This window comes from Glossina fuscipes, unplaced genomic scaffold, assembly GCF_014805625.2.
Source record: "Glossina fuscipes isolate IAEA_lab_2018 unplaced genomic scaffold, Yale_Gfus_2 204, whole genome shotgun sequence".
In the NCBI taxonomy this organism is placed as follows: domain Eukaryota; kingdom Metazoa; phylum Arthropoda; class Insecta; order Diptera; family Glossinidae; genus Glossina; species Glossina fuscipes.
The window spans coordinates 76,136-91,615 of record NW_023998547.1 but is presented as its reverse complement, the minus strand read 5'-3'; the positions used below and the strand labels follow the sequence as shown (position 1 = coordinate 91,615).

General features: G+C 34.1%; 1 protein-coding gene across 1 annotated transcript in view; it reads left to right on the top strand.

Annotated features, from left to right (window-relative positions):
- The window catches only part of LOC119641993 (putative uncharacterized protein DDB_G0291812), a 46,815-nt gene that overhangs the window by 21,783 nt on the left and 9,552 nt on the right, over nucleotides 1-15,480 (top strand). Inside the window, exons 2-4 of the mRNA XM_038040943.1 lie at nucleotides 8,635-8,786; nucleotides 13,617-14,019; nucleotides 14,926-15,348. Coding sequence (XP_037896871.1) covers nucleotides 8,635-8,786; nucleotides 13,617-14,019; nucleotides 14,926-15,348 — 978 coding nt within the window. The remainder of the gene's footprint in view (nucleotides 1-8,634; nucleotides 8,787-13,616; nucleotides 14,020-14,925; nucleotides 15,349-15,480) is intronic.

Below are 15,480 nucleotides of genomic sequence, written 5' to 3'. Positions count from 1 at the left end.
CTTTTCAGTAATGAATCGAAAACAAAATGTCACACGGAATCGTCGACAATTTTTCAACGTATGCGTCAATCCTTGGATCAGTTGCGAATAAATAGTAAAACTCATAAACCGTCAATAGATAAAATATTTTCCGATTTTCCCGAACCAGAAACTGTCAATCCATCAAACGGTCACATTCATATAGGAATGTATCCGTTCGATCACGGTTGCGCTGATTACCTCAAAATTCACGATTGTCCACCGCAAGTGGTCTCGATTCATTTGGCTGAACGCGCCGTTTTCTATACCACACGCTTTTGGGGCGAAGTTTTTGGAAGCCTTCACATAGGGTTTGCTTTAATTGTTACATTTATGTTACAAACTTACCGTTTCTTTTTATATGCCTTTATTAATACGTTATTGGTCGGTTTTTTAGACATGACTTCCGATTATTTTGTGAAACCGTTGTTAACGGTAATTTTTAATGGCTTCTTGCAGCCACCTTTAATATTTTGCTTTAACCTGCTATCGTCGGTACGTGATATTTTAGAGCCCATAGCCGAAACGGCCAATAACTTCATGAAACCAATTGCAACGATTGGTAAAAGCGTACGCTTAATCCATGTCACTTATACTAAAAAAAATATTATGAGGAACGTTTAAATTTCTGATTATCTGAATTGGAACGCTTTCGCATACATGTTTATGTTTATCCTTTTTCGAAAGCGGGTTTTTTTTTTAGAGATCGTTTTTTGAACTTGTTGTTTTTGCTTAAATAAATTTTATTTATGATTGACTTTAAAAGAAAAATTGAATGTTGTTTGAGGCTTTTGTTTTAAAACAGCAATTAAGTCTCACAAATTTATCGAAAACATTAATTGTGGCATTAATTGTTTCAGAGGCTTTTAGACCGAAGCAATTTAGATGACGTTGGTTAGTTCATTTTGGGAGCTCTCTTCGGTGATATATATTTATTTATACTCTACTATGGCAAAGAGAATATGAGTCAGTACACGCGCCACCCAGAATTGTGCAGAACTACATTCACGAGTTATTTTCCAAATCCATTCAAGTCGGGCCTAACGTCTGTCATGCAAAACAATGCATTATTTTTCTTAATCTACAATTCGCAATTTTGGGGATATTTTTATTAAATTTGATACACCGATTGGCCTTTGTCCGACACCGGACTCTGTTGAGAATGGAGTAGATCAAAACATTTATAACAGCGCCCCCCTACAAGGTCGATCATTTAAAGAAATGGTTACGAAGTGCTTATGGTATTTACAGGTCGGCTTTGCTTGGACAAACTTTTTGCATTTAATGCTTACGTAAAGAAAGGTGAGAAAGAGTTGGGAAGAAAGAAAAAAAGAAAGAACTATCGAAATATATACTAATTTGATTATATCAACCACTTTTCCAATACTTTTCGTCCACATATCAGACATGTAAAATATTCCCAAAACTTTTGCACAAAACATTTTATTTACTCGAGATAGACATGACATGTATTCGGCGTAAATGTGCGTCAGACTCTTCTGACTACCCCACGGCAAAAGAAATTCACTACTTAATATACTCGATTGTTATTAGTTTTAAAATTAATTGAAAGTAAATATTTGCAAATATCTATGTATGTACACGTATGCAATATAATCCTTTTTATTTTCTTACTAAGTAAGCACAATATGTTCAGCGTATCTTCCTTAAATGCGTATTTGCCGCATATCATCTTAAAAAAGAAATCAAAGATATGTATGCATAAGATGCATATTTTGATTCGAGATTGAAATATGAGCATAAATTCTTTAGGTTATTGACAATATTGGAAAGAGTTTCCCTTCGTTCTAGCAGAAATTTTTTCTCGGAATTTTGCAATTAAAAAATAGTTTGCCATACATACGCGAACAGGACTACACGGCTTTCTCGACGTTCACACCTGCATACCTGCATACTATCGCGACTCGTCATTCTTTAACTGTCCGTCTTTGGAACAATCTATCAGCAGTGATCTTTCCCATTATGAATGATTTCTCCATCTTCAAGACCACCGTTCACACGCACACACTATTTTTTCTCTTCACTCCTTTCTTCCTACAGCCCTTCCCGATCACCACCGTGCCCGCACCTGTGGTGGACATAAAAAAAAAAACTTAAGAAAAGAATATGTCAGTAAAAATCTGATAACTGGTATACACATTGGGAGTTCGATTAAGATCAAATTTGCTCACGATGGGTAAAAACCGTAAATTGAGATTTTAAGAAGCGTCTGATATTCGTTTAGTACAGAATAGCTATATTATTATTAATATAATTTATTTAGATCAATGGAAAAAATTTTACGACTAAAACGCAAAATGAAGTCACACAAAAATTTTATTCGTTTATATATGTCATCATAAAGTCTGAAATATAAATTTGACCGACTTGTGCCCCTTCATATATTGACTGGTAGGATTTTTAAAATCAAAATTAAAAGTTACGGTAAATGAAAATTGACTCTTAGCGAGTATGTTTCCCTAACGTTTCCCTAATGTTTCAAATATGCAAACAGCAAGAGGGAGATTATATAGAGATTATAACGTACTGAAAACCTATACAAAGTACATTTAGTCTAAGAAAAGGTGAGATTATAATGACAGAACTATACAGTCGTAAACCTCAGTGTATATGAAGATGACTAAACTGGTGATGAAATCAAGATGAATACTGACTCTAGGAAAGCTCAACACATTTAAATGTAATAATTTTGAAACTTAACCAAAGATTGAGAGATGTAATCAATAAATTCAACAATTTATCATAGGATATAATCAAGCATCTAACTTTTAATCTATTCTTGTGAAGGACACCTTAATAGTAGTAGTAGTAGGTATGGAAATTTCGAGTCCCCTTTATTTTACAATTTAATTTTTATTTTTCTTTTTTCTAAGCAAACAAAAAGGATATCTTCTGTTTCATCCTCTTCGCATTTTAGATTATGTCCGTATTTCAAGCAGTTGAGTATTTGTTTTTGTGAAAAAGTATTCAAGATCGATTCTAAGTCGTATATGATTTTGTGCTTTAACAGCATTCACTAAAACAGTGCATTTTACTTAAGTACTGGCCTTCGGGTGTTTGATATGCAATTCTAGTTGAAAAGTTCATAGAGCGGATATAAAAGTGGCAACACTCCCGACTATCTATACACTTTTATTTTTCAGTTATTTATCAAAGAGACATTTGCATAAGTAGAAGCCTGTAATGTTTTAACCTTTTTGATCGATATTCGCCATTTCGGAGCACATTTTTCTAATACTGTTACTGTAACTTTGGCTTAGGATTAAACCTACGACTTTTTTCCCTTTTAACTTAATATTATCTGACTTGCTTCTTTATATGTTTAAGTGTTACATGGAGAGAGATATGAGAGAATAGATTTTATAGCTCTTTTATCTGTACAGTTCCACGAATTTTTCATTCATTCCATTATCCCAAAAGACAAAGAAATCTCACGTTGTGGAGAAAACATTTGAAGTAAATATTATGCAATAAGTTTCAATTTAGATTTCAAGATAAAAGAAAAAGAATTTAATCTCAAACATTTCCATCCCAAATGTGCATAGATACGCAAGCACTACAGTACATTACATATCATTATGGGTCTGTTGTGTTTCAATAGATAATCTCCTATAAAGTTTTATTTTCATTTTTCAGTTGTGGATTTCTCTTAAAAATAAGAAATCCCGCACAGGCAAGTTTTGTATTCCGATATATAAGTCAGAATTTATTCGAATAAAATTGAGTCATCCAATCATTTCAGTGGTCGCGTGAACCTCTCTCCCTCTCTGCTATACAAGAGACAGTAAATAACCTTGGAAGACGTACTTAATAATTAGGGTCGGTTCAGGATGGAAATTAGCGCAGATTTATTATTGAAATGCTTCTCAGATCAGTTCAAAAAGAGAAGTGACAACAAATTCATTGCTACTGCCACACATTACTGTATATGGGATCACTAGAATGAGATCAATATTTAACATAAACAAGCGATATAAAAATTAGCCTCTCCTTGGGCCCATCCCAATGTCACAGATGAAGCTGAGATCAACGGCACTAATATGGTGATCAGTGATCACCGAATTCTTTCTACTTTGGCGAAGGAGAGGACATCATAGTTACATAGTTACATGTTAATAGGTGCTTGCATGTATCTTGATCATACAACGATTAAATTCGACGAAATTGACCTTTCTCTGCCTAAAATAACGTGATAGCATTGATAGTGCTCTAACATAACCCAATTGTTGGTTTTAAGTTGGTTAACAGTTCAAAAGTTGTTATTTTGATGTCAGAGACAAAGAACGGCCTGGGAAATTCAAAAAAGTGCAAGAGAATAAATTGCAAGACATATTAGACGAATTCCCAGCTCAAATTTTTAAAAAATTTCCTTTGCGAAAGATTCAAAAGGAGGGAAATTGGTTAACGAAATACGAAACTAATAACTAATAGTGAATATATTATCAATGTCTTAAAGTAAGCACAATTAATAAAATCTTTTTGCTGAATAGTACGAGAAGTAGAATTGGGAAAAGAAAATTATGAGAAATATGGGGAATGGGTTCACATTTGTAATAGTAAAAAGTCAGTCTTTGCGTTCCATTTATCACAGATGAATCACAACAGCGGCATCCACTACGCCTTTGCGAAATAAAGGATCTCCGTCTTCCTCAGTCGTTGTTTAAGTCACAAGCATTATATAGTATCGCAGAAAGATACCTAAGAATTACTCGGAGTTAAGTTAGTAAGTAAGCTTCAAAAGCCCCATAAAGTGTATAAATTTTTGGCCAGTTTCAAATTTGGAATGCACCTAAGCGTGTCCATCCATTCGCTGTCTGCGGAAGTATGTGGTATTTGTGGTAAACACTCTCCCGTAAATGAAGATATCGCCCATAAATTTGCAAAAAAAATTTGAAAGTGACTTAAATTTTTCAAAGGACACGCCTACAATGTTCAGACGTCTAAGCGAATGGATAACTTTTGTTTTGAAAATAGAAAAGCTCAGCAGCGCACGAAAATTTCATTCTTTTACTTTTTTTGGAATAAGAGGTGAGGGGTATTAAATATTCGGTCACAACGGAATATAATTTTCTTACTTGTTTTATTATTATAATGGTTATGTGACTGCAGATGTTAAAGCGGGAATGTAAGCGGGAAAGGTATTCCAAAATTTTCAGTTCAATATGTTTTAAATTCCCATTCAATTTTATGAACATCGACTGCATAATAAAAATATACCCATTTTACCCATTATAGTATAACTGCAAATCAATTCTAGTATCTCTGTGAGCCTTGGCAATAAAGCAATTCTTATCAGTATAAAGAATAGGCTTACAATCTCACTAATCCGTCAACAATCGTAACAACGGATAACACGTTTTATTATTTGATTAAACCACGAGGAAGTATAGAGATTAGAAAGCGATTACATAATGTGAACATTTCTTATGCGTACTATTTGGGTGAATTATCAGATGAGTTTACGCAAAAGTATTTATCTAATTACCGGATGGGTAAACTTAGAAAAACAAGTATTTGAAGTACAGAATTTGTAGCAAGGGTTTATCGTGGGTTCCTGCCTGAAAGGCTTAATCCCACGGTGGCCCAAGCCACTTTAAGCGTACTACGCCCCCTGGCGAGTTAGACAATCCCCACAGAGTAGGGGCCTAAACAACACCAGAGTCCAGAACGGTTTATTGTGTATGGAACAATAAACCCCACTCTGGTCAGTGGTGAGGCCTAGCTGCACTCGACTGTTCCAGTTTGGCTAGGAACTTGCCAACCACAGCCACCACGAGTACTCCCCGAAGGGCCGCACCCAAGCACTCAGGACTCACAAATTGATCAATGCTTGCTTCCGCCATAAGGCTTCCACTGTGCTGTTGATCAAATACCACCATTACCCGCAGGCATCCGTGACATATGTTCAAAAGTGAAAATAAGGCAAAAGGGGAAAAAGGCTTTCCCTCAAATCCCTTTTTTTAATTTTTGCATATATTAAATTAATTCTCGAGAGGGTTTTTATTAATCGGCCAAAGGGAAAGCCGTCCGTCAATTCCTTTTTGTATGATTGTTCTTGAAGAAATTAATCTATTTCATTATGACTTTATGAACAAAGTCCATCATACACCCGCAGGCCTACGTGGCTTTGTGAAGCGAGCCTCCTGACCCCCGTGGCTCCCAATTTGTTTTGCAAAGCCTTTGGCATACTTTGGGCGGAAGTTAAAAACAACCGTACTTGCTTCGGATTCACCATACTTCCTTGGTTGCCAACACCATGAACTACTTTTCTTCGAGATATGTAGGTCTCGGGTATTGCACTGACATGGCAGAGTGATCTACCATGCACTCGCTAGATTACTACCTTCAACGTACTGAAAAACCATTCATTCATATATTTCCTCGGTAGTAACCAGCTATTGAGTGAAGAGCTCATCTTCCAGCCAACCCCTCCACCATCTCTTAGAAACTCGTCGCCGAGTTAGCAGCCCAAAACCTTAAACTCTTCTTAGCCGGCCGAAGCCGTTTCCCGGGAATCACCACTGGGAGGTGAGAGTTTCGGTACATCTATGCTACCCATAAAGCATAGTTTATCTCCCCGCATTTGAAGTACAAATCGAAATGTAATTATCTAAATGCTTGTACCTAGGTACAGAGAAGAGTTTGAGGAACACAGTGTCGTAGTTGTCGCCATTTCAAGCCGTTTGTGTTTCAAGCAAGTTGTTACGCATAAAACGATGTTACTATTACACCAGGTTGTTTCAAGCCGTTTGTGTTTCAAGCAAGTTGTTACGAATAGAACGAAAATATTATTACACCACCTTGTTTGAGTGCTGTAAAAAAATGAGACAACAAAGCGACAGAAGCAAACCAAAGCTTATTGACTTAACCAATTAAGTTTTATGGTCGTTTTTCAACCTCGGAGCAAATTTGAAAAGTAAACACAAACGCGATTTATAGATTCGTATAAAGAGGAGAACACTTTGAAATGATTACAATTATACAACGTTGAGGTTTAATAAAATTGAAAGACTTAAATTTAAATGAAAATGTCTTTTAGAAATTTTTTTTGCTTTCGCATTTGTGGTAAAAATATATATATAAATTTATTTATTTCAAATCCAATTCAATGAGATTCTATACAAAACTGGACAAAGGAAAATAAACAACTTCGATTTTTATCGAAATTTACATCACAATAAGCATTTGCGAGTTACTTTAATCACATTTCTGCGTTTGTAATCTGCGTTGAAATAAAGATTTAGCCGATTAAGCGAATGAGTTTATTCGTATGCAGCGGTATGCATTGGTGTTCATTCGACCGTTGTAATTGAGGGCAGCGAAGAGCAATGTTATGTGTATGATTTATGCGAAACTTGTTCATAGCTAGCCAAATGCATTAGACTCCCTTTATTCCCTATACAGCGACTTTCGCTTTATTCGACACATATCGGTCAAACAGACTTCTGTACTCATATATATTATAAATATGAATGTATGCGTTTGCGTTTTTTATCAATTTTTTTTTTTTTTTTTTATATATTGTATAGCTACCGAAAAGCACCCACTAGGAGAATTGTGTAGTGCATGTCAATCTATGGACTGTAATAGAATCTTTTCTTATGTTATCATTAATTACCATTGTAAAAATTTTAAGTGGTTTATTCGAGCAAATTTCCTTTCAACTTTTAGACTTTATTTTATTGATAACGACGTAATCAGAACAACATATGAATTCAAAAATTTAATTAAATTTAAATCACAAATCTTTTAAGCTTTAATCATCCGTGCATTTAAAGGTTTTTTTTTTATGTGCATTGAAAAATAATTGTATCGACTAAAGGAGATAAACAACATATACGAACGTCATTTCAAATGCAATAAATAGATATCAATAAATTGAATGACGTTTAATGTTTATGCATATCCTGCATGTATACATAGCGATATATACATTTGCTGGTATACTCTATATGTACACCGATGTATATATACACTTTTGTAGTTGTATATTTGTATAGATGCATATATTATATATATAACGAACGATATGTTCAGATATCAATATATATATATATATATATATATACATATATATATATACATAACGAACGATATGTTCAGATATCAATACATATATATATATATATATATATATAAGATATATATAGTAATAAGTAGATTTTACATACTTGCATATATATGCATATATTCCTTTTTTATAAACTAATATATATGTACCGGTATAATTATGCCGATATATAAACGATTTATATACAGATATACCTATACATAAGCAGTAGATATGCCGATATATACAACTGGCGTATTACGCCTATATAACCTATACTAAAATATAAAAAATGTATATAGCGATATTTAACCGATACATGGACCGAGGTGTACACAGATAAGGCAAACAGCTCTATATATAGATTCGTAATCAAGATAGCAAGAATATCTGGATTTGAAATTCCGGTGTTTATTATGAACGCATCCTTTAAATGGCATCTCGTTAAGAAAATTTTTAATTAATTTTTATTTTATTTGTATTTATAAAAATTATTACTAACTGTGATAAATAAAATTCTTTTTGTTTTTTTTCTTTTTTTGTAGAAATCAAGCTTTAAATGCAACGCATACCACATCGAATCGTACGAATCGAAAAGCACCTCCGCCACTGTTACGTTCACGTACTTTACCTGCAATTATAGTGCCTGCCCCGCCGGTATTATCGCTGCATCCTGAAAAATCGCAGTATCATTGGGGTATGTTAGTAAAATTTATTTCAAATATTTTCTACACTATTTACCACTTATAACATTCAATGTTTCCCATTAACTGGATTGATTGAATAAGTCATTAACTAAATTTATCATCGTCGTAATACGATTTAGAATAAATGGCTTAAAATATTTGCTTTTACAATATGTACTCACTTTGCATTAGTGTTAACTATAAAACTATCTAAAAGCTGCAATGTACGCTTGGGTCTCGATTTGTACCTAAGTTTTTTTTACTCGGTTCCAATATTACACAGTTTTCAATCTAATGAATATTCAAACAGAAAGCGATGTCAAATACTTTCAAATGTCTATCAGACAGACAATACTTACATATTGAATTATTAATATTTTCATCTGGCAATGTCTGCAAATGCATGTTAGTAAAATGACATGAAAGAGAATATCGCTGATGACACGAAAAGTACAAAAGTTTTATTTCTCCTACGAAGCAAAAGTGGAAGCAGTGACAGAACGGGAAAACATTGTCCGCGAAATTATTGGGTGGGTTTCCTTGGGCTCCTGAGCAGAAACTGAGATGCATGTGCGACCCCGCGTACAGCAATCGCGTACTGCTTTTAAAATCGCCCTGAAAATATTCGAAAACCGTAAGAGCGAGAAAATGGTAATGATATGTGTAAAATTATGCTTACGTGAGAGATGACATACTTTCACCTTAACGACTCTCTTATTAGCGAACAGAATCATTCTCTTTAATCAAGCCAGAAAAGCCAGAAAATCTAGAGCGCATTTCATATCGTTATGTCACACCTTTATACGATATCATTGACGGTCGCTAGCATGCAATATTTACCATTAGTTTTAGGTACAAATTAGACGAATTACACATTAGCGGTATGTGGTTTGAACGAGGCACAAGCAACGTGCCACGTAACTAACAAAAGGGATCACATTGTTGAGAACAAAACGCGCGAAATTTATTTCATACTCGAAAACACGCGACATACTTTCAATCCTAAATAGTTTCGTCAATAACTGACAAATTGCATTCAAGTCGTTGCCTGTAAACTGTAATTAAATGGAATATCATCCGTTCATTATAGAAATGATCTACGCCTGCTTATGTTAATAACGAGATATAAGTTAATGACCTAATTATAATTTTCAACAAAGTTGAACGTTTTTCATTCTATTGCAATTACATTAAAGCAGTGCAGTCTCGTTATGTCAGCAGACACTTTTTTTCGAGAGAAAGCCTTTACCTATAGCATAAATTTCTAGAAAAATTAATTACAATTATTGTGGGTAGTCCTTAAAAAATGCTTTAGCTGCTTTATAATATCCACCTACTTATTATCGTTTACACTCAAATATAAAGGTCAAGGTAGTGAAAATATAAAAGCCACTTATATAAATTGAAGTTTTTCCGCTTACATAAACTTTTATATTTCGGAATTGAAATTTTATTTTGATTTACTTTATTAACACCACGTCCTTTCGAAACTTTACTTTAGCATTACCCTTTGCTTTTCATTATAAGCGAGCTATATATCTATTTGGCCTCAAAGTCGTTAACATTACAAATTTTTTTTTTTTCCTCCCCAAGTAAGATAAAGATAACTTAATAGTATTTAAGACGCTTTGATTGCTTTGCAAGGCTCAACAGCCTTGTAATTGCAAATCCCATGCAGTAACGCAAACACTTGCAAGACTAAATTTTATATATAGTAAAAGGTATATGCGTGAATTTAAATTCTCTCTCATTCAAATTTAATGCTTTACGACACTTTATTTACATGTCACGCTTGCTTGAATCAAAAATTAGAAGCCTTCAAAAATGAAAGAAAAATGAAAAATTGTACAACATCGATAACGTAGTGGATTAGCTATGGAAAATAATTTCCAGTTTAATGTGAAATAATTTTCTTATCGCTTTTTTTCTTTTGTTTAATCCTACATCACAAACACATTTGTGTTACGAGGCATATTAAATTTTGTGCGAATCTATCTGCTCGATGATGATTTCCTTTGTATTTTTGTGTGGAAGATTAGTATATTAGTATATTGAGTTATCATATACTGGTATATAATTACATCCATACATACTCTTACAATACGAGACACTTAATCTTATTGATATAATAACAACTTTACGATTTATTATTGATACGAATTGTAACGTCACTCTTATTATTATTATTATTAATTTAGCCAGAGAAATAAATTCTAAGACTAACGTCTTACAGCGACAGCAAGCAGGGCTTTAAGGCTTTATTGAAAACTCTTTGAGCACTTTGAATTTGAACTCAAGACTGTTGATCATTTGCCTACTCGGCGACTCGGCGAGGTTGGAAGCTTCAAAACGTTTGCACGATATTTGAAAGATCGATATGACTTGATTCAAAGATGAATCTTTTTGAAAGTAGCTTGAATTAGATCACTTTTCTGATACTCCCGATATAAATTTCCATTTAGAAAGAGATATAGAAAGATCTTTATAGAAAGACAAATATCGGTGAAGGTTAGCATTTTGATAGACTACTTTTTGGAACTTCTTTCAAAAAAAACTTCTTTATATAAATATCAGAATTTTATGAGAAAAATTGATTTGACTGTGAATTTGCTAAACCAAGTTTGGACCATAAACGTGTACCTTTTCGATCACTTCCCCTTTAACAGTTCTCAGGACATTTGATAACGTAATCTAATCTCTTGTATTTTATGGTGAAAATAATCATTGCACAACACTGAAGAGTTCATCTTGATCTAGCTATAATATTTCGTTCGCTGGCTCCTTTTTGTATTTAATTTTAAAAATGTCATCTATCCTCACTTAGCTATTAAGCACCAGTTTTGATAATACAACGTGACATGGGCCGAATGATTCGATAATCATTCTAATTTACAAGTTATGAATTAATCTTTCAGGACCAAGGCCAAGTATCTATTTTTCGTCCAAATCCCGAATGGACGCAACAGTGAGATTTATATAAATCAGCTTAACGTTCTGATCAACTTGTTGTTATTGGGGCGATTTTGTGTGCTATTAATGAGATGAAAATTTCTTCTACAAGAGAAATAATAAATATATTTGACTCACTCTAATGATGAAAACATGAACGAACATTTCACATGAGAAAAGTTTTCCTCTTTTTTTTTTTTTTTATATACACAATTAAAATGACAATAAAATGAAAATCAAATGCGTTCATGTGAAAATCATTCGATTAATGAAAACGGAAAAATTATTCCCGATATCTAGGTGAAATGATGCACAATCGCGATTCCCATGCTCATATTCCGCTTCTTTTTTTTTTTTTTGCTCTTTTTTTTCTTTAAAAAACAAATACTTATCAGATACACACATACCATAGGTAATAGGGAAAAGCAACCCACAATCGTAGGAAGACTTTATCCGCTCGGGCTGTCGATATTGTAAGCAAATGCATAAAAATCGCTAGATTTTTGATTAACTGTGAGCGCAAGATTCACACGACTCTCAGGTTCGCGGTAAATTTTACCTATCTGCTATACCTTCTAGATATTAGCAATTTTGCTTTGATCTTCGTATCTTTCCTTCATGATGCATTATATTTATATCAAGATTATAGTCAGTTTTGAATTAGGGCAGAAACGCTCGAAAAAGAAACGAATTTAGATGAATTACTTGAACTGGTTTAGAACCTGCTCGCGATTGCAAATAAATCTATACGTATTGTGTATAGAGTGTTATACCGTCATAGCTTAAAGCAAAGTGGATGATTGTGCTCTAATTGTTTGTCCTCACTGAAATAGATGGAGTCAAGTTTAACCACCCAATTATCCCTTCGTGATGTACATTCGCCAAAGCAGCTCTAATTGTTAACAAATTCGGAAAAATTAATCAAAGTTTAATCAAGCATCGTCAAGCATAGTTTAGTTTCGATTGTACAGATATATATATACAAATGCTTTTTTGGTAACAGAATGACAAAATTAGTGCAGTGCAGGCAGTCTAATGAGATGGAAATAATGCTGAATAGAAATCTGAGATAAATGATTTTTTATCATCACCGGAAAATGCAAAAAGAAGACGATAGAGATAATGGGCCTTAACGTAGACGACGCAATAGATATCTCAAACAAAAGTAGACGCAAATATTTTATATAGAAAACTTGCTATAAGGGAACAATTCTTTAAGAAGCACTGGATGATGGAAATAAGCCAAATGGCTGGTAACTCCAGTCCACTGCCATAAGAAGTTAACAGTAAAAGGGAGTGAAAGTAAATTTCATTTCTTCAAACTCAAAGATTACCTCAACAAGTTTTTTACTCTCAACTCTTCTTATTGATTACCTTGGACGAAAAGAAGACACGTGATCGAATAAATCAGGAAACTCTCTTCGTCTTCATTCTTATTAAAAATTCAACTCTATTTTTGGGCATAACCGTTACTCGATCCATACGGGATTTTATTCCGGGCAAAACAGAATTATATCTTTCTAATGATTCACTGAAAGCAAGCTATGGATCATAGGGATTTTACGAGACACTACCATTGGGGGCTATAAACTTATTCAAGGAAGACTTGAGCCGCTTTGAGCATTGTATAAACTTTTCTTAATGAAAAAATGCCGTTACACTATCTTTAACTATACAGCTTTCAAAATGGATGGCTAATAAGTTTCGTGCCTACGAAGCTAAGCTAACAAGAACATAACACTTATTTTGTTTGAATTTTTTTTGTTTTATTTTTATATTAACAAAATTTTTCTCTGACAATTTTAACATATCTTGTTTGTAAAACCTTTTTTTATTTAAAAAAAAAAAAAAAAAAAAAAAAACAAAACAAACAAATTAAATAAATCGTGAAGATGAGCAACCGAGGATTACAAATGTAAAACAAACAAATAGTAGCGGAAATCGTTGGTCTTTAGTGAACCGCAATATAAACGCGACAACACCAGTCTGGCACAATAATAATAATAATAATTTTAACAATAATAATAACAACAACAACAACACGTTAAGCATAAAATCTCTTAATTTGCCTAAAGATGATGCCACGTTAGCTTATCGTCGCAAATCGTCTGGCAGTACACCGCATAACGTAGGCGGCGGTGTGATGACGGTTGGCCAACAGCAAAAACCTTACGGAGGTAGCGGTGGGGCTTTACAAACACCCGATGCCTTAACAACAACAACTTTATCAGCGTATGCCTCATCAGGTTCAGATGACTTTGAATGTTATGCGGCTGACGGTTCAGTATTGTTGAGGTAAGTTACGAATTCTTTTCAACTAAGAATATTATATATTCGGTTGTGATTGAATCTTTTACGCCCTAAGCTAAAGAAGGAAAGGAATAATATTTCATATTGTAGCGTGCACGTAGCCGCTCCAATTTCTCCAATTTCATATAGATATTCATAGAGTATCTCTGGAAATTTTTTACCACTTTTCGTGTCGTAGTTTATGAGCAATGGGCAAAACCACCAATTTGTTTACGTTCTGTTCTGCTCTGGTATATTGACCAACTTGACCAATTTTCAATACTAACCTACTTGAGCGAATTTGAAATAGTTTCGCGAAATTTGACGAAGCATGCGACAAGGAGAATACTTACCACAGATATGTTTATACAGACTGATAAAAGGGCTTCATTCAATTTCATTCGAATTTTGATACAAATAAAGAAGGGATTTAGGATTTTTAAAACTTCTTTTAAAATGACTCGTCGCCACTAACGGGATATCTTTTGTATGGGTATATAAACACGACGACGATAGGTCAGAAAGAAATGTGAGAAGAGGGATATGAGGGAAATGGCCGCCACCTTAGACGTGTCGTCTACAGCACTGGGAATAGACCCTGGTTAACTTGTGACTTGTTCTCCGTTCTCCTTATGTATTTGCTTATCCGGTAGATGTAGCACAAGTTTTAATAAAACGAATATAATCCCAACACTCGATGGTGGGTATAAAAAAGGAAAACAAAATGTAGATAAAAAAGAGGTCCATATAAAATTTTTTTTCTCCATTTCTATTCTTTTTTTTTTTGTTTTCTTTTTCGTGATAAGCTTAGAAATGCCACTTACGTAGCCACTTATGTTTTTGTTCTTATATGCTTTTCTCTTTAATAAATTATGCACACTCGCACAATGCTTTGTATGCGACATTGATTAGAATTCCATCGCCACATGTTGTAGCTGCACGTGCTTATCGGCTGGCCACTAAAAAGCGTACGGGCAACGACAATGATAACACTTGTGTTGGTATAATAGGGAATGCCTCCAAACATACTCATACACGCTCTTCTGGCGAGAATACACCTACACTAGAAAATTGCGGCATTGATGGTAGTTTCTTCAATAATACGTTCAACGTTGCAACTAATCAAGCAGGCACTGCTAGCACGTCGAGTACGGCTCTTACGCGGCGCTTAGCTAAATTACTTCATCAAACCGGCACTAGTACGATAACGAAGTCACAACAGCAACCACAGCAAGTGCAACAATGTGTAGAAAGAAATGCATTATTAACAGCTTCCACTTTGACAGCATCCAACTATTGTAATGAAGATGCCCCCAGGCGTTTATCCTGGGAAAGGTATGTACTTGTGTGCATTTGATGTGTTATTTATAAAGGTAAGTGCACTTTGTAATGAGTTCTATTAGTTCTTAAGACATCACATACACACACACACACACACACACACACACACACACACACACACACACA